Source organism: Lepidochelys olivacea (genome assembly GCF_965140295.1).
Source record: "Lepidochelys olivacea isolate rLepOli2 genome assembly, chromosome: 11".
Classification (NCBI taxonomy): Eukaryota; Metazoa; Chordata; order Testudines; family Cheloniidae; genus Lepidochelys; species Lepidochelys olivacea.
Genome location: NC_140421.1, coordinates 32,681,538 through 32,701,811, shown reverse-complemented (window position 1 = coordinate 32,701,811; position 20,274 = coordinate 32,681,538). Strand labels below are relative to the sequence as shown.

The window sequence follows — 20,274 nt, the reverse complement described above, 5'->3', positions numbered from 1 at the left end:
GGGGCTGCAGGGACATGGTGCTGGCTGCTTCGGGGAGCTGTGCGGGGCCCGCAGCACCACAAGGGTGGCAATCCCATGGGCTGGATCCAAAGCCCTGGTGGACCAGATCTGGCCCACGGGCTGTAGTTTGCCCACCCCTGCTCTAAGAATAAACAGGGATTTATTATCATATTTCCATCCTTGTGTTACATGTCATATCAACCTTATAAAGAAATGTGGGGCAATTTTGCTTCTGATTTTTCTTACTCTCTGGCATCTGCTGTCATTTCTGATTAAAATGACTCCCACAACAATGTGACTGAGTTTGAATCCTCTAGCATACATTGTCTGAGACAGTTGATTAATTGTACAGTAAAGCAGGAAGCACTGGTGTGTTAAAAGCATGTTGGCAGATCGTGATAGTTTTGCATGACAGTCTACAGATAAAGTACAGTAGTTAGACTGAATGGTTTGGGTAGCAAACCTTTACTCCAGTAACAAAGATTGAAAATTATACCAGACTAAGAACTATCATTTGCTATATTCAGTACTCTCCCATTGCTGGAAACCCAGTGACAGATTCAAAACCAGCTTCAAACCAACAGGCAAAAAACAGAAAGCTTTATGGTATTGCTTAACATACGCATCTGCGACAGGGATGGATCACTTGATGATTACCTGTTCTGTTCATTCCTTCTGGGGCACTTGGCACTGGCCACTGTCAGAAGACAATATACTGAGCTAAATGGACCTTTGGTCTGACCCAATATGGCCATTCTTCTGTTCTTATGTTAATCAGTTAAAGTTTGTAATGCACTATTGTATTGCTCTAAAAATCACCAGAATACACACACACTGTAGTCCTATGTCTGGAGGCTAGTCATTCCCTTAAGTCTCCAGCATTGTTAGAGAACTGTTCCTTGAAAAACATCCCAATGTTTGGCAGTTATGCATGGACCCAAACTCAAACAGATGAGCTCCACTTCTGCAGCAAGAGGCTGTGATGACTTAAAATTCCCATACACCATCTTTATATAAAAGGAGTCAGTTAAATCTAGAAATCCCTGAAAAGTTTTTTAATCAACCCTTCCCAAAAGTCTATGGCCCTCCCTTTTTCATAGTGGTGGATAGCAGTTGTTTATGGGGGGAGGATTTTTTTGTGGGGAGGGTTAGATTTTGCAGTTGCATCCAGTGAGCTGTTCTACCTTCAATCTTAGTAGAGCAAGCAATATATAAACCAGGCAGAGAATTTGCAATAATGTATTCATGTAAATTAGAAATCCCAATTGCAGGCACTAATTATGTGTCAAAGTTTGTAACTGTGCTTCACTAGAAAAGGACAACTATGACTAAACAAATGTACATTTTGATCATACATTTATGAAAAAAGTGTTAATTGTCTGAATTGTGCTTTATTTTTTCATATAAAATGGTGTTTGGTCTGTGGAAGGAGGCTGTATGTATACTGTCAGAATTATTTTCCTTGTGGGTACTACTTTTCTTTGGTTTAAGTCAAATATATATTTGATGCTCTTGATTCATTCACTGAGGGCTTGGCTACACTTGCGAGTTACAGCACAATAAAGGAGCCCTGAGCGCACTAGCTCACTACCCGTCCACACTGGCAAGGCACGTAGAGCGCTCTGACTCCGCGGCTACAGCGCTGCTGGTACTCCACCTCGGCGAGTGGAAAAACGTTTGCTGCACCCCCGGTGTGAATGAGAGTGCATTACTGCACTCTGATCAGCCTCCGGAAACGTCCCATAATCCCCTTAAGTCAAGTGGCCGCTCTTGTCATTGTTTTTGAATCACTGCAGGAATGCGGATATGCCCTTTGAAAGCTCCGTTTCTGACAGCCAGCTGCTTATCCGCTCTGAGACCAGGCAAGCCATTAGTGTGGAATGCTGTGTGTGTGTGTGTGTGTGAGAGAGAGAGAGAGGGGCAGGGGGGAGGGGGGTCTGCTGCTGTCTGAATTTACAAGACAGCATGCTGACATGCTCTCAGCCCCTGAAAAACCCACTCTCTCTCCCCCCACATACACACAACACGCTCTCTCTCACGCTCCACCACCACCACCCCCCACTTGAAAAGCACGTTGCAGTCACTTGCAAGTTGGGATAGCTGCCCATAATGCACCGCGCCCAGTGCCGCTGCAAGTGCCGCTAATGTGGCCATGCCAGTGCACTTGAAGCTGTCAGTGTGGACAGACTGCAGCGCTTTCCCTATTGCGCTCTCCGAAAGCAGGTTTAACTCAAAGCGCTCTACACCTGCAAGTGTAGCCATGCCCTAAGATTTCTACATGGAGCCTGTTTTGTTCTGGTAGTGGGGCTAAGCGTATGCAATTTTAATGTAGTACTTTATGTAGTATAATAACAATACTGCAATTCTGTGCTAGTTTGCAAATACCCAGATCAGTATATTAGTTTTCTTTCCTTGTAAATCAGAAGGAGAATAAACTGACTCTCAGCCAAACATGAAAATAAATATAAGTGTTTCTTACTTCCCTGTATTATCTCTCATCTCTTTTATATTTAGTGGTTGGTTCCTGTTATTTAGCATTTAGTAGTATAGGTTGACTCCCATCTCAAACTGGCCCAGGATGCCACCTGCCATCGCTTATTTGTTAAATGTTCAAATACAGTAACTCCTCACTTAAAGTCGTCCCAGTTAACGTTGTTACGTTGCTGATCAATTAGGGATCATGCTCGTTTAAAGTTGTGCAATGCTTATAACGTCGTTTGGCAGCCGCCTGCTTTGTCCACTGCTTGCAGGAAGAGCAGCCAGTTGGTGCTTGCTGGTGGGGGCTTGGAACCAGGGTGGACAGGCAGCCCCCCATCAGCTCCCTGCTCCCCTAAGGTCCCTGTGCAGCAGCTGCCCAGTAGGCTAGTAGCCGGCAGTTCAGCTGTCCCTCCCCCCACTACCGTGTGCTGCTCCTGCCCTCTGCTTGGAGCTGCTCTGCAGAGCCTCCTGCTTGCTTGGGAGGGGGTGGGGGGGGGGAGAAGGGCTAATGTCCCCCCTGCTCCTGCACCCTGCTTACCCCATCTCCATAGAGCAGGGGAGACACACAACAGGGCTCAGGACAGAGGGAGCTTCCTGGTAGCAGCTGCTGGGGTCTCAGCTTGCTGATTAATTTAACAAGGTAGTGTACTTAAGAGTGGTGTCAGCATACCTAAAGGGAAATGTGTACGTCTCTCTCTTTCACACACAGGGGGTGTGTCTGTCTCTGTCTGCCATGCTGTCTCCCCTTCCTTCATTCGTGCTGCCTTGTAGAGTGTGAGGCTACATTAACAACGAGTTAACCCTTGAGGGCTCAGCCAATTGCTAGTTCATCATTTAGCAGTACGGCATTCCCTGGGAAATGTCCCACCCTCTGACTCCACCACCTCAACCAAGCTTCACAATCATTGTCGCTGTGTACAGTATTAAATTATTTGTTTAAAACTTATAGAGTGGGTGTGTGTATATGTATATATAGTCTTTTGTCTGGCAAAAAAAAAATTCCCTGGAACCTAACCCCCCTATTTATGTGAATTCTTATGGGGAAATTTGATTCGCTTAACATCGTTTTGCTTAGTCACATTTTTCAGGAACATAACTACAACATTAAGTGAGGAGTTACTGTAGGTTCCTTTATGCTTTCTTCCATGCTGCCCCTCACGCTGGGGAGAAGCTCTCCATAAATATCAGCAAAACGTGCTCAATATCCTCCATCAAAATCCTCCTTACAACTCTCTTTTGTGAGGCCTACAAATTATTTTTGACAATGCTTAGGCTGCTGGTGTGCTGAAACCATTGCCTATCATGCTGACCAGTATTCTCATTGTTTCCTTGTACTTCCCTGACAGACTATATCCATCTGTTGTCTCTTGTCTTATATTTAGATTGTAAGCTCTTCAGAACAGGGACTGTCTTTTTGTTCACTTCGTACAGTACCTAGCACAATGTGACCTAGTTCACGGCTGGGGCTCCTAGGCTTTACAATAATACAAATAATAATAGAAAATCTCAGGGCAAGGTGTTAATGAAATACATTGTATGAATCGCTGTATACATACTCAATATAAAACTCTATAAAAAGAGTTAACCACGGTGGTGATTAGGGGCTAGTTTTAAGAACCCCATACAGTAACTCTACCAGCACGGTTATTAAAGGGATTAAGCTCTCTTCTTTGTCCAAGTAGAGGCCAGCAAAAGAGGTGGCACTGGCTGTGGTTCCTTTGAGTTGAAGAGCTGCTGGACAAAAGGAAAGTTAATGACTAAGTCCACCTAACTTATCACATGCGCTCCAGGGCAGATGACTTCAGCTAAGGGTTTCCCAGGCATACAGGTGCCTAATAAGATTTTTCTAAAGCACCTAACTCCCAGTCATGAAAATCAATCCCTAAATGTCTGTCTTTTGAAAATGAGATTTAGGCACCTAAGTCACTTTAAGTGCTTTTGAAAATTTTACCCTTTATGATGTAAGATCACTGGGAGAACTTTAAAAGAGGAAACCTTGTTTGGTTCCACAGTCCTAAGGAGAGGTCTCCTTCTCTTGTCCTAAGCTGGATAAACCTTGGGATGGGTCCCATACAGTTCTTATGCAAATAAATTATGTGGAATATAGAATTTAGTTGTATCCCAGGACAAAGACCAAAGTTATCTATAGAGATCATCTAAGGGAGACAGAATATCATCATGGACAACCCCAGAAACTGAGAGCACAGCTGTGGAAACTGAGACTGAAAAACTTGTGACTAAGGCTGTCAAGTGATTAAAAAAATTAATCATGATTAGTCGCACTGTTAAACAATAGTAGAATACCATTTATTTAAATATTTTTGGATGTTTTCTATGTTTTCAAATATATTGATTTTAATTACAACAGAGAATACAAAGTGCTCACTTTATATTTATTTTTATTACAAATATTTGCACTGTAAAAAACAAAAGAAATAGCATTTTTCAATTCACCTAATACAAGTACTGTAGTGAAGTCTCTTTATCATGAAAGTTGAACTTACAAATGTAGAATTATATAAAAAAACTGCATTCAAAAGTAAAACAATGTAAAACTTTACAGTCTAAAGTCCACTCAGTCCTATTTCTTGTTCAACCAGTTGGACAGACAAACAAGTTTGTTTACATTTGCAGGAGATAATGCTGCCCGCTTCTTGTTCACAGTGTCACCTGAAAGTGAGAACAGGTGTTTGCATGGCACTGTTGTAGCTGGCGTCACAAGATATTTACATGCCAGATGCGCTAAAGGTTCATGTGTCCCTTCATGCTTCAACCACCATTCCAGAGGACATGAGTCCATGCTGATGATGGGTTCTGCTTAATAATGTTCCAAAGTAGTGCAGACCTATGCATGTTCATTTTCACTATCTGAGTCAGATGCCACTAGCAGAAGGCTGATTTTCTTATTTGATGGTTCGGGTTCTCTAGTTTCTGCAACAGAGTGTTGCTCTTTTAAGACTTCTGAAAGCAAGCTCCACATCTCATCCCTCTCAGATTTTGGAAGGCACTTCAGATTCTTAAACCTTGGGTCGAGTGCTGTAGCTGTGTAATGACACTGGTTCTGGTGGGACCCAACTGAGAGTGCCAATTCAGTATAAATTGCTTAAAGCAGGGCAGTTACAGCCCAAGGCTGGGGTTTCTGTGCACACCAAGGCAAACCAAACCAGCCAAACAGAGAAGACTTTGATTTTACCCCACTGCCTAACCACAAGTCACACAAGCAATTCCCTTAGATACTCTAGTTTCCCAGTATCACCAACAGTGCCACTCATTATGGGGACGAATGGTTATGAAAGCCAATACCCCAGTAAAAGAAGAGAGGTTTTCTCGATCCCAAAGGACCAAGCCCCAGACACAGGTCAATAGTCAAATCAGATCTTACCCACAAATCACTCTGTTGCTGATCCTTTAGAATCTAAAATCTAAAGGTTTATTCATAAAAGGAAAAAGATATAGATGACAGCTAGAATTCGTTAAATGGCATCAATTACATACAGTAATGGCAAAGTTCTTGGTTCAGGCTTGTAGCAGTGATGAAATAAAGTGTAGGTTCAAATCAAGTTTCTGGAGTACATTCATAGCTGGGATGGGTCATTCAGTCCTTTGTTCAAAGCTTCAGTTTGTAGCGAAGTCCCTCCATAGTTATGAAGCAGGATTGAAAACCAGATGGAGATGAGGCAGCTGCCTTTTATAGTCTCTTCCAGGTGTAAGGATACCTCTTTGTCCTTACTGTGGAAAATTACAGCAAAATGGAGTCTGGAGTCACATAGGCAAGTCACATGTCCATGCATGACTCAGTTCTTTACAGACTCAATCCATCGGTGGTCTTCCTGAAAATACCATCCTGGCCACTATGGATCTAGAAGCCCTCTACACCAACATTCCACACAAAGATAGACTACAAGCCATCAGAAACGCTATCCCCGATAATGTAACGGCAAACCTAGTGGCTGAACTTTGTGACTTTGTCCTCACCCATAACTGTTGCACATTTGGGGACAATGTATATCTTCAAATCAGGGGTATTGCTATGGGTACCCGCATGGCCCCACAGTATGCCAACATTTTTATGGCTGACTTAGAACAACGCTTCCTCAGCTCTCGTCCCCTAATGCCCCTACTCTACTTCCGCTATATTGATGACATCTTCATCATCTGGACCCATGGAAAAGAAGCCCTTGAGGAATTCCACCATGATTTCAACAATTTCTATCCCACCATCAACCTCAGCCTGGACCAGTCCACACAAGAGATCCACTTCCTGGACACTATGGTGCTAATAAGCGATGGTCACATAAACACCACCCTATTCCTACCTAATTGCCTCCAGCTTTCACCCAGACCACACCACACGGTCCATTGTCTACAGCCAAGCTCTACGATACAACCGCATTTCCTCCAACACCTCAGACGGAGACAAACACCTACAAGATCTCTATCAAGCATTCTTACAACTACAATACCCACCTGCTGAAGTGAAGAAACAGATTGACAGAGCCAGAAGTGTACCCAGAAGTCACCAACTACAGGACAGGCCTAACAGAGAAAATAACAGAACGCCACTAGCCGTCACCTTCAGCCCCCAACTAAAACCTCTCCAACGCATCCTCAAGGATCTACAACCTATCCTGAAGGACGACCCATCACTCTCACAAATCTTGGGAGACAGGCCAGTCCTTGCCTACAGACAGCCCCCCAACCTGAAGCAAATACTCACCAGCAACTACATACCACACAACAGAACCACTAACCCAGGAACCTATCCTTGCAACAAAGCCCGTTCCCAACTGTGCCCACATATCTATTCAGGGGACACCATCACAGGGCCTAATAACATCAGCCACACTATCAGAGGCTCGTTCACCTGCACATCTACCAATGTGATATATGCCATCACGTGCAAGCAATGCCCCTCTGCCATGTACATTGGTCAAACTGGACAGTCTCTACGTAAAAGAATAAATGGACACAAATCAGATGTCAAGAATTATAACATTCATAAACCAGTCGGAGAACACTTCAATCTCTCTGGTCACGCGATTACAGACATGAAAGTTGCGATATTACAACAGAAAAACTTCAAAACCAGACTCCAGTGAGAGACTGCTGAATTGGAATTCATTTGCAAATTGGATACAGTTAACTTTGGCTTCAATAGAGACTGGGAGTGGCTAAGTCATTATGTAAGGTAACCTATTTCCCCTTGTTTTTTCCTACCCTCCCTCCCCCCCACACTGTTTCTCAGTCGTTCTTGTTAAACCTTGGATTTGTGCTGGAAATGGCTCACCTTGATTATCATACACATTGTAAGGAGAGTGATCACTTTAGATAAGCTATTTCCAGCAGGAGAGTGGGGTGGGGGCAGAGAAAACCTTTTGAAGTGATAAACACCCATTTTTTCATGGTCTGTGTGTATAAAACATCCTCACTGCATTTTCCACTTTATACATCCGATGAAGTGAGCTGTAGCTCACGAAAGCTTATGCTCAAATAAATTGGTTAGTCTCTAAGGTGCCACAAGTACTCCTTTTCTTTCTTTACAGGTGGCAGCCATGGCCCACATGCTACCTTGCAGGTTCCCAGGATGACTTCTTATGTGGATTGGAGTTTTCCAAGATCCATTGTCAGTTAAGTGTTTCTTGATTGGGCACTTAATTTGCACATTCCTTTCTCAAGAAGCTGACCAATTCCTTTACTAAGGCTACTTCAGAATCAAAACACATCGATTTACAAGTACATAGCAAATATTTATAACTTCAACTACAAAAATTATGCATGCATACATACTGTTAGCATACTCATAACCAGCAAATCATAACCTCTCCATAGACCCCTTACACGACAACCTTTATACAATATTTGCTGCAAATATATAACACTAGTTGCAACAGTGATCTGTACAGTTACAGATTATGTCAATAACGTCACAAGCTGTTTTTAGAAATCTCGTCTTGGTACCTTCTTTGTGTTTTGTCAAATCTGCTGTGAAAGTGTTCTTAAAATAAACAGCATGTGCTGAATCGTCATCCGAGACCACTATAACATGAAATATATGGCAGAATGCAGGTAAAATAGAGCTGGAGACATAAAATTCTCCCCCAAGGAGTTCAGTTACAAATGTGATTAACGTATTTTTTTTTAATGAGCGTCATCAGCATAGAAGCATGTCTTCTGGAATGGTGGCCGAAGCATGAAGGGGCATACAAATATTTAGCATATCTGGCACGTAAATACCTTGCAATGCTGGCTACAAAAGTCCCATGTGAATGCCTGTTCTCACTTTCTGGTGACATTTTAAATAAGAAGTGGGCAGCACTATCTCCCGTAAATGTAAACAAACTTGTTTGCCTTAGCGATTGGCTGAATGAGAGGTAGGACTGAGTGGACTTGTAGGCTCTAAAGTTTTGCCTTGTTTTGTTTTTGAGTGCAGTTATGTAACAAAAAAAACCCGACATTTGTAAGTTGCAATTTCACGGTAAAGAGATTGCACTACAGTACTTGTGGGAGGTGAACTGAAAAATACTGCTATTTTTACAACGCAAATATCTGTAATCAAAAATAATATAAAGTGAGCAGTGTACACTTTGTATTCGGTGTTGTAATTGAAATCATTATATTTGAAAATGTAGAAAAACATCCAAAATTTTATAACAAATTTTAATTGGTATTCTGTTGTCCAACAGTGCGATTAATTGGGATTATTTTTTATCACAATTAATTTTTTTAAGTTAATTGTGTGAGTTAACTGTTTTTAATTGACAGCCCTAGTTGTGACAGTAACAGATATCTTAGACCAGGATGAGCAAGACTGGTCATACTGCTTCACCTAAGAGATGCCACAGTGGCAAATTGCACATGATAGGAGTCAAAGTGGCCACTCTCTGTTTCCTGAGAGGAAATGATTAAAGGAGAAAAAGGCTTTATAAAGACCTAGATGGGAATAAAAGGGATTTTGGAAATGACAGTATGTGAAATCCTGAGAAGAAAATGCTATATTTATGCAACAATACTTAAATCTAGAGTATTTTGTTAATTTGTCTTGTTCTGATTTGGGGGATATCCCATTTTGGTGCCTTTGCAGCTGTCTGTGAACTCGCCTTTCTGTCAGAAAAGATGAAACAACCTGAAAATGAGGCTATTATAGCAAATCTGTTGATATGCATGTATGAAACTCCATAGACAGAGTTGAGGGTCTCGTTTAAAGGACTCCTACAATAATCACACAGATGGTCATTAAGGGAACCATAGGGGATAAGCACTCCTTTATCCTGACAGGGACTAGCAAAGGAGCCAGCTCCTGTCAAACTGTCAGAGGTTCCTTCCTGTTGCAAAGCAGCTGCATAAAGCGGGTGGGATTAACCCTACCCAGGCTCACCTAATTCATGAAAGGGTATGTCTACACTGCACCTGAGAGCAAGCCTCCCAGCCCAAGTAGACAGACTTGCATTAGCCTCAGCTCAAGGTAGTTTGCTAAAAATAGCACTGTGGATCTTGCAGCTGCAGTAAATATACAAGATAGCTCAGATCCAGAGGGTTGGCTGGATTTGAGACCCTGAGTTGCTTTCTGAGCCACAATGTCCACACTGCTGTTTTCAGCACACTAACTCAAACCCTAACCCTAACCTGCAGTGTAGACATAGCCCTAATGCAGTCCAGTGCATGACTTCAGACATGGGCTTGTCTACACTAGAATCATGTTAAACACGTGTTAACTCATGCTATGTTAAACATGACGTGGCACTTTGGACTGCACATCAGCTGTTAGCTGGTCGTCACGGTTAACCTGATACTCTGCTAGATTCGGAAAATAGGTGATGTTTTAAAATACACTGGGAAACAAGTTTTGCTCAATATATTTTTGAACATCACTTGGTATATAGTGTAGATAGCCTTTTATGCCTTAAAAAACAAGTTAGTTGGTCTCTGTCAACCATGAGGAAAAAGTTAGAAACGATGTATTTACAGAGCTCCTGAAATACTGGAAAGGTCTTCCAGTTTGCACCAGAAGCAATCTCTCTGCCTGGGAATGTGTTTGTGTTTCAGAGGTTAATGTGCCAATAGGAAATATGTTCCAAGGATTCTAATCTATCATCCCTTTTCAGAGTCTCTAGGTTTACGCAGTAAAGTCTTCCGGAAGATTGAGGAACTGAGGATCAAGGTGGATTCTGTTTCTCTTGGTATTCCAGATGAATTCTTATGCCCTATAACTAGGGAGCTTATGAAGGAGCCTATCATTGCAGCAGGTATGTCTATGAGCTACTTCAAGTTTATTAAAGCAAATTGTTCAGGTGTAAAGATGAATACTGGGGAACTATTAATCAATATATATCTTGAAGAATGATAAGTACATGCATTCTGAATTCCTAGTATCCTTATGTGTATTCAAATTTCATCAAGGTAAAAAATAAATTTGTTTCTGCTCTTCTGAATATTTGGCTTGTGAAATCATGCTTCTGGTATTAAGATACATAAAATTTTGTAAAGGGCCTCTTATTTTGTGCCTATGCAAATTGTGTAATTACAAGACTAATTACGCAGTTGTTTTGCACAAGTGCAGGAAATGAGCACATACAAAAGTAAACCCCTTTAAAAACCTGGCACTGTATGTCTGTCAGTAAAAATAGAGATGATATATGAAATGTATTATGTCACCTAAAAAGCTTGGATGGAACTAGAACCACAAATCCCACTGCAATTCAAATAGATCCTGGATTTATCAGATGTGCTGCATCTGTTAGTAAACGTTTATGGGATTAGGCCCTAAGTACCCAGATGGGGAAGAACTCATACATCTGTTGCCTTTGCAACTGTAACTCAGCCATAATGATAGTCTTTTATTTCCAAAATCACATGCTGTTTTTTCCACAGGACTTCTGTCTCATACAGTGCACAGGATAGACCTGCTGTGGGGATGAGTCAGGGTTGTGTACAGAAATTAATTCTTGTCTGTAGCAGAGTTCCTCTGTGATGCTAGGCAAATCACTTAAACCAAACTTTTCACTGATTGTGTGCACCTCATTTCATGTGTGCCTGACTTGAGACCCTGGTTCTGATTTGCAGAAGCATTGAGCACTTATAGCTGCAACTGAAGTCAACGGAAACTATGCTTTGACTGTATAAAGTGCCTGTATAATGTTCTGAAAAATCAGGTCCTAGGTGTGTCAAATTAGGCACCCAAAATTAGTGGACTCTTTTGACCTTAATCTCTCTCTGCCTCAATCCTCACCTATAAAATGGATAACGCCCCCTCATCTTATAGGGTGTTGTGAAAATAAATTAATTATTTGTGAGGCACTCAGATATTGCAGTGATGAGTGCAAGAAAAAAGTCCATGAGGAAATTAATTTTGTCTCCACAACAGGACTTGATTAGTGGGCAGTAAATAAGACCTAGGGTTACACATGGAAAATGAAGATAAAAAAACCAAAACTGGATAGCTGCTCATTAAATGAGCACTCTCCATCCTACGCACTAAATGAGGCAGAGATCCTGTGGAAAAATAATATGTGATCATGGAATTAAAAGCTGTATCAGAATGCATATGCACGGGGGCCGAGTTAAGGTTACAGGGGCAATCTCAATTCTGGCATTTCCAAACTTTTGAGTACTTGGTTCTGCAATCTTAGTTTTCTGTTAACATAGTTTTTATGTGTAAATTATATATATAAAACCCAATCCAACTTTTGTGCACCTCATGCATCACAAGAGTGATGGGTATGCAGGTGACTTTAAGGGGGGACTCGATCACTGTCTATAAGTACCTACATGGGGGAACAAATATTTGAAGAGCTCTTTAGTATAGCCAACAAAGGTACAATACAACCCAGTGGCTGGAAGTTGAGGCTAGACAAAATCAGACTGAAAATAAGACCATTTTTTTAACAATTAGGTTAACTAGACATTGGAACAGTTTACCAAGGGTCATGGTGGATTCTCCATCACTGGCAATTTTTAAATCAAGATTGGATGTTTTCTCTAAAAGATATTCTATAGGAATTGTTTTGGAGCAGTTCTATGGCCTGCATTAAATAGGAGGTCAGACTACATGAGCATAGTGGTCACTTCTGGCCTTGGACTATGTGAATCTGTGAAAGTCTCCTGTGCTCTCACTGATTCTGGGGTGCTGGTCCAGTGCCCCGCATAGTGTAGAACTTCTTGAAGGCTGATTTATATTATGTAAGCTGCTGGTAAGCCAGCTGCAGATGGTTGAAGTGTAGGGATGCCTTGCTACTCCCAAGGCACTGAGGAACAAGGAGAGAGTGGCACTCCTATAGGGTGCCACATCACCACAGTATTTCCCTACATAGCGGGAGTCGGGGTGAATGTAAACTTGATTTGCCTCACCAGAGCATTGCAAACAACTGTGGTGGATTTGAGGATGTGGCGCTTTTTCTTTCTTTTTTTTTTTTTTTTGGTAGCTCTTGTGGATACCATGAGATTTTTTACACTCTTTGGAAGTAGTCACTGTATGTTTGATCTATGTTCATGTTACTGTATCTCGTGACATTTTTATATAGAAAAAAAACAAAACCAATGATTTTCAATGAAAGTTGACAGAAAAATATATTGTGCAGATCAAGCAGTGGAACACCAAACTAGGAAATGCTAAACAGAAATAATACTTTAGTTCATTTCAAGAAACACTAGATGGACTTTTTTTATTTTAATGGGTTTGCCATATATTACTTCTGCTGCATGATAAAACATTTTGCTTTTACTGACTTTAAGAATTTAAAAGTCCCTGCTCCTTTTAGTGCTGTAGTACAATGAGGAACATGTTAGAATTATCATGATTTTTATTTTGGTAATGCCCAAGACTAGATGCTTTATGGAAAAGACAGTGTTTGCCTCAGAGAGCTTAGAAACTAATAATAACTATGCATTTTACTAAATTTGTTTTGAAGAGATAGTATCAAAATAATTATATACCTGTGGGTAAAATATTCCAAAGTGTTTAAGTTACTTAGGAGTCTAATTTCCATTTTCAAAAGTGACTTAGGCAGTTTGGGCCAGATTTTGAAAGGTATTTAGGTACCTGACTCCCACTGATTTCTAGGCAGCTCTGAAAATCCCTATCTGCAACCTTAGGCACCTAAATCCCTTGGAAAATCTGTCTGTTAGCATTTAAGTGATTTAGGAGCCTATTGAAAATTTTACCCCACACTTTTTTTATATTGTTAAAAATGTGTATAATTTATGCTAGTTGTTACTCTGTGCATTTCACTGAGATTGCAAATGAAACAAGCCTGATCTGTTTGTAGTCAGTTTTCAGGTTCTAGTTTTTATGATGTCTTTTAGTGCTGTTCTGTTTGTATTTCCTGTGCTGGAGGGGAATGTTTAAATTAAGAAAAGTGTGTTAATAAATAAAAATAATAATAATATTTGTTAAGATAAATTAAGATTTGGACTAAACTAAATTGACAATGTTAATTTAAGAGATTTAAAATATTATTAAATCTGATGGTTTGTATTTCACAAAATCTATCTTGTTACGGTAAAATGGTGGGTTTTTAAAATAATGATATCGCTTTTATGCAGTCTGGTAAAGCACGGCTCTTACTTCCTATTCTGCTTTAGTTTAGTCAGAAGTTCACTTGTAACTGATGCACTGAAATAATTATATTTTGTGGGATGCATCAATTCTGTTACAGTTGATGTGTGATTAATATTTCAGAACCCCTTTATAGTTTCTCTCTCTGATCTCAGAATCAATAACCTAGAGCATGCTAAATATAAATATTCTGCTGCATTTCTAACTTTCTTAGAGGTAGATTGTAAACAAAATTAGTTGCAAATGCTTATTGAGGCTCAGCATAATGCCTTATATTTTCTCTAAAATGTTTTATTGTCAGTGTTTACTTTTGGGGAAAATGTGTTTGACTTAAATATAGCTAACCAACTGCATTTGCAGTAAACTGTCAATGCATACATGAATTTTTAAAAGGAGCTGAGTGAGCAGTGTTGTTAAAATGCAGATTGTCAATTGCAGTTTACTGGCTAGTCATGTCATTGTTTCAGTGCTTCTTATTTATACCTGAAAGGCTGTGGGCACAGGGGACTTTGCCTAGCAGCTCTGATGATTCCTTTGACAGCTTTGTGATGAACTTTGCAAAACAATTTTAAAGCCTGTATTGAAATGTAATTAGTGATAGAATAGATCTGCTGAGAATCCCTCCTTTCTTCACTTATCAAATGCTCAATGGGAGGTATTTGTTCATCAATAGAAAATATTGTTAATTCTTCCACAGAATCAGTTTGTTTTATTATAATATTTTTAATCCCATGGAAAGATGATTGCTTTAAAAAATTCTTGAGAGAAATACTAAGAATAAAATGAATGCTATCATAACTTGGTTTCACGTAACATTTTATTTCAGAGTTTCTCACATTGACATTTCATGTATGTATTAATTCTACACAGCATTTTAGACTAGATGAAAAGTTTAAAAACAATAGTACTAATTTTGCTAGCAAGCAAAATGATCAATGATTTAACTGTAGCTCAATCACAGAGAGTGAATTCAGACCAGTAATAGTGATAAAAATGCTTAGCAGTTGCTTTGCTACCAATGAGAAGATTATGATTATCTCTGCTTCTATAGTTCCTATTATGTGGGAGAAGGAGGGAAAGTCAAGATTAAAATTTAAAAACTGCAATTGAGAGAAGCTTTCTATCTTGGATGGCTAACTACATTTTGTTGCATCCCTGCTGGGAACAATTTCTAGTCTGTCTGTAACTATCTACATGTTGGGAATTTAGCTATCCAGGACGAATATGCTATTTCTATAGGGGATGCCTTGTGTATGGTAAAACCTGATAAAATCACTAATCGAGGGACAGATAAGATGTGACAGGTTTGAGGGGGGTAGCCATGTTAGTCTGTATCAGCAAAAACAACGAGGAGTCCTTGTGGCACCTTAGAGACTAACAAATTTATTTGGGCATAAGCTTTCGTGGGCTATAACCCACAAAGACAGCCTTTCATAAAGGAGGAGGCTGAGAACATTTATTTGAAAGGTTGAAGGGAATCCAGTAAAAGCATTTTACAAACACGTTTTTGTAAAATACTTGGAACACAGATACTCAATAAAAGCAATTTTTTGATGCATAAATGGTCACTGGTAGGTAAATATTGATCTGTCTGGGGGTAATCCCTAGACAGAGGTGACATAAAAGTATAGGGTGAAATCCTGGCCCCATTGAAGTGAGTGGGAGTTTTGCCATTGACTTCAATGGGCCAGAATTTCACATACAATGTTTATTATATTTAATTTCTATCTTGTGTTTTAGAAAAAAACTTAAATCAATACACAGAGAACAGTCTCCCCTCCACAGATGGTGTATTGTACCTGATGGGTGTAATCTGTGAATTTATGAATAACGCAATTGCAGTCCCTTCCATGACTACTTAGACCAGCGAAGGATTTAGGAAGAATGTGTGTGCTTATATTAGACTGTATTTAGTTAGACCTTGTCTACAATAGGAAGGTTCTGTTGATAAAATTATGCTAGATATACTAGAAAAACTGCTCACATAGATGCAATAATATCAGAATAAAAATGATTTTTACTGGTTCCCTCCAAATAGCATAAGCTATACCAGTATAAGCATTTATACTGATATAACTATGTCTATGCTAGGGCTTTTACCAGCATAGCCATGTCAGTAAAAATTCACACCGCAATCAGTCTAACTATGTCGGTAAAACTTTTACATGTAGACCAGGCCTTAGTTCAAGATGTCAGTGTCCTGTAGCCTCCAGAAAGAATTCTCTTTATATTCATCACAACTAATCCAGGTCTATGCTAGAAATTTTTCTATTTTGCTAAATCAGTCAGGGGTGTGATGTAGTGTGATTTGTGACAGACATAGCTGTGCCAACAAAAGCCTCTACTGTAGACTGTGCTTTTGCCAGTATAACTTATTTCATATGTGGGGGAATGGGGACACAGGTGACTCGAATAAGCAAAAGCGCAGTTTTGTTAGTATAAGCTGCATCCACACTAGGAGTACTTTGCCCTGATAGTATGCCCGTAAAGCTATACCAGAAAGGCCTTCCAGATGCAGACCAGGCCCAAATCCTGTCTGTTTTTCTGTATCACATGGGATACTACCTTAGGCACTGAAGTCTAAAGTGTTTCATCTGATCTCAGCAGCCCTTGAATTATTTTGGGGCAGCCTGTGATCACATTGGGGCTACCATGAGATTCTCTCTTAAGACAGGGGTTCATTTAATACACATGGGCTTTAATACTGGCATCAGTGAACTGGCTTTGCTGTAACAGTGGCATTTTGTTAAATTTGCAAGAATTTTTTTTATAACTGCACTCGAGCTTCTGATAGGCTTAAATTAATTATAGAAAACAATGTTAAAATACTTAGTGTCTAACTACAGTTGACATCATTTAAAAAGTAATCTGCTGCAGTTATACTTGGTGTTGATCTACCAATACAGTAGGACATGACAGAATTTCTGGTGGTGTACTTTGTTCACTGTAGTTAAAAATCTAAATTGGAATACTTATTTTCATGAAAAAACTGCACTTTTGCTGCAGAAATAAAGGGTCAGATGATAATACAGAACCATACATCCATTCTGTACAGAACATGGAGTGTCGTGAATAAAAAGAAGATCTTTTGATTTCTATGGGGTCCCATATTATCTGGCAAGTCCCATCCTATGTGCTCTGGCAAGTCACTTAACCTCTGTGTCTCAGTTTTCCCATCTGGAAATAATCCTTCCCTGAATTCCAGGGGGTATTGTTGAAGCTTAATCTTTACTATCTAACGTATATTAAGAGCCTTGGATGGACATTCCTATGTTACTGCAATTTTAATTGTATTTTCTCTTTATAGATGGCTATTCCTATGAAAAAGAGGCAATGGAGAACTGGATCAGCACAAAGAGACGGTCTAGTCCCATGACAAATCTCCCTCTCCAATCTCTTATACTTACACCAAATAGGACTCTGAAAATGGCCATCAATCGTTGGCTAGACACTCAGCAGAAATATAATGAAACAACTTAGTCTTGAATACACCAATTGTTCTGTCAAATTAATTGTAATGAAATTATAGGTAGTGGCAGGAAATAACTATCAGAAATCTTAAAACACTAGAAAGGAAAAAGGTAAGCTTTTCTCCATGATGTCTTTAGTCTGTAACTCACATAGAGTCCCTTAAATACAGAACTTTAAACCAAAAAAAAAAAATTATTTTGGTGCCTAATAAACTATTAAAATTTCTTTTTAATATTTGAGCTTTAATTACAATATTTTTGTATAAGAAAGTTCAAATGCTAATTGAAAATATGTAGGCTTGGCAGAATTTGATTTTTATTCTTTTATAATTTCATTGGATAATTGTGCTTATTTTTAAGGGTCTTTTTTCAATTTTTATCAGTTTAAATTTTCACAGTTGCAGGGAATTATTTAATGACACTTGATGTTGAGATTCAAAAAGTTAAAGCTTTATAACTGTTAAACAAATTGTCAACATCACATGTCAAAGTATTCAAAGTGAATATCCTTAAATCACAATCTAATACATTCTCAAGCACCATTTTTCCTAGTTTGCCTATCTGTAAATTTTGATTATCAATGGAAATATTTTAATTTTTGTGTGTACGATGAAATTGATGTTTGCAGACATTTATTGATTTTTAAAAAAATCTCATCCTTCCAAGCCTAAATATATGCATGCTTGAAAAAATAAAGTTGTCTGTTAGAAGTAGCAATACTGTAATGTCTATTTTTGAGTGTCTCTCAAAATATCTGGTATATTTAAGTACTGCAAACAAAATAAGTGTGTTAAGGTTGCAAAGTCAACCACCCAAAAGTTAGGAATTGCCAATATTAAGGCTGCCTGTGAAACCTTTATTCAGCCCCTTTGTGCATATGTGCATGATATATGATATAGTCTTAAATTACATGATTACATACTATTTTTGACTCATTCAGTGAGTGCATCCCCATCTGTTTCTACCCATCAGATGAGTGAGGTCCTGGAACAGCCTTCCAATACGAGTTGTGAGGGCAGACAACTTAATTAGTTTTTTAAAAGAGCTGGGCAATTTATGAGTAGGATTGTGTGATGTGGTTGCTTGTAACAGGGCAAGGGGAGCAGCTCAACAGCCATGTGTTTCATTTCTAGTTTGTCTTGTGTTCCTAAAGTTCATGCTTCAGGGTTTCAGCTGGTCACCTGCTGGGGTCAGGAAGGGATTCCTTCCCTGTCCCCATCCCCCTATGCATTCTCAGGTGTTTTTGTCTTCTTCCTCTGGAGCATTAGGGATGACATGGCTGGAGATGGGATATGGGGCAGGACGGGCCAGGGCTCTGAGGTTACACCAACATTCTCTTAGGTGCTTGGCTGTTTGGTTCTTGCCCACATGCTCAGTGGGTATTTGATCATCCTTTATGGGGCCAGGTAGGAATTTTCCCCAGGTAACATTGCCAGGACCGTGGCGGGGTTTTGCCTTCATCTGCAGTTTGTGGGTGGGGATCACTTGCCAGGATTATCTGGGTACATCTCACTTAATCATTTCCCTGCCATTGGAGGGACCTCAAGCACTGGTGCACCTTGGTCCTTGTTATTTGCTGCCTGTGGCACATGATAGTCTATTCTCCTGTGGGTCTCCTTTACTTCGATTTCATTTCCATTGATGAGTTTAGTGTATGGGGACTGAGGGGTATTGGGGGCCACTGATAAACAGGTCAAACTAGATGATCTTGTGATCCTTCCTGGTATTAAACTTTACGTTCTGTGTATGCGCCTGCAGGACTGGAGTGGTGCCTGCCTTCTCCCCACCTTAGGGCTGTGCTTTGAGATACTGAGATCCTAGAGAACTATTGTCCTTCTGTGACCATTTCCAGGATCATGAAAAAAATCTACTCCTTCAAAAACCCTTCAAAGATTTGAAAACCCAGTTCCACTTTTAAAAGGCATGTTTTTATTACATGTATAAGGGATCATCCTCCGAGCAGCCTTTGGTCCAGCAGAGTAGAGGAAAGAATGACAAGAAGAGAGGCAAGGGAGCGCTGTGTGTTTCCTTCTTGCATTGTTCTGAACCCTCCCATACACACCCACGCTTCCCTGCCCCCACTGCTCCCAGGGCCGTCCTTACCCATACGCAAAGTACGCAGCTGCGTAGAGCACCAGGAAATTTGGGGCACCAAATTTCCTGGTGCCCTGTGCAGCTGTGTGCTGCTCCAGCCCCTGCCCCACCTCTTCCCCATGCCCCCCCCCCACTCTGCCCCAGCTCCACTTCTTCCCTCCCCTGCTCTGCCCCAGCCCTGCCCCGCCCCCACTCCCCTGAGGACTGCAGCAGGGTCGGGCCTGCACTGACGGCGGGAAGTGCAGCAGCCCAGCCCCAGCTGCGCCACCGGTGAGTGCTGGGGGGTGGTTCCCCCTACCCCCCAAGCCAGACCTCCCCCCCCATGGAGGCCTCCCTCCCCAGGGCGGGGGGCTGCATAATGCCCCAGAATAGCTAGGGACTGCCCTGACTGCTCCCCTCCTCTTCTGCCTCCCCATCTCCCGTTTCCCACTGCTCCACCACCTGACACACCATGGAAGCCAGGCAGACCCGTATCTGGCCACTGCACTCTTACTGAAGGAATATTGCGACGCAGAGAAACTGTTCTAAAACCACTCACCACACAAAGAGCCAACTTCCTTCAGGATATAACTGACCTCCAAAAAACTACAACATTAACACCATTCTTGCCACCATGAACATCACTTCCCTATACATCAACTTCCCTCACAATGGCGCTGTCTGACTGAAATAGTTACAGGA

General features: G+C 40.6%; 1 protein-coding gene across 5 annotated transcripts in view; it reads left to right on the top strand.

The window, feature by feature from the left end:
• WDSUB1 (WD repeat, sterile alpha motif and U-box domain containing 1) overlaps window positions 1-18,119 on the top strand; it is a 75,567-nt gene extending 57,448 nt beyond the window's left edge. Inside the window, exons 10-11 of one of the 5 annotated variants that reach the window (XM_084644106.1) lie at window positions 10,581-10,721; window positions 17,337-18,119. In XM_084644106.1, the coding sequence (XP_084500232.1) occupies window positions 10,581-10,721; window positions 17,337-17,509 (314 nt within the window). In that variant the 3' untranslated portion in view covers window positions 17,510-18,119. Of the gene's footprint in view, window positions 1-8,021; window positions 9,080-10,580; window positions 10,722-17,336 lie in introns of those variants that run through there. The other 4 variants (XM_084644103.1, XM_084644107.1, XM_084644104.1 and 1 more) reach the window with 4 other exon arrangements.
• Window positions 18,120-20,274: the final 2,155 nt, after the last annotated feature.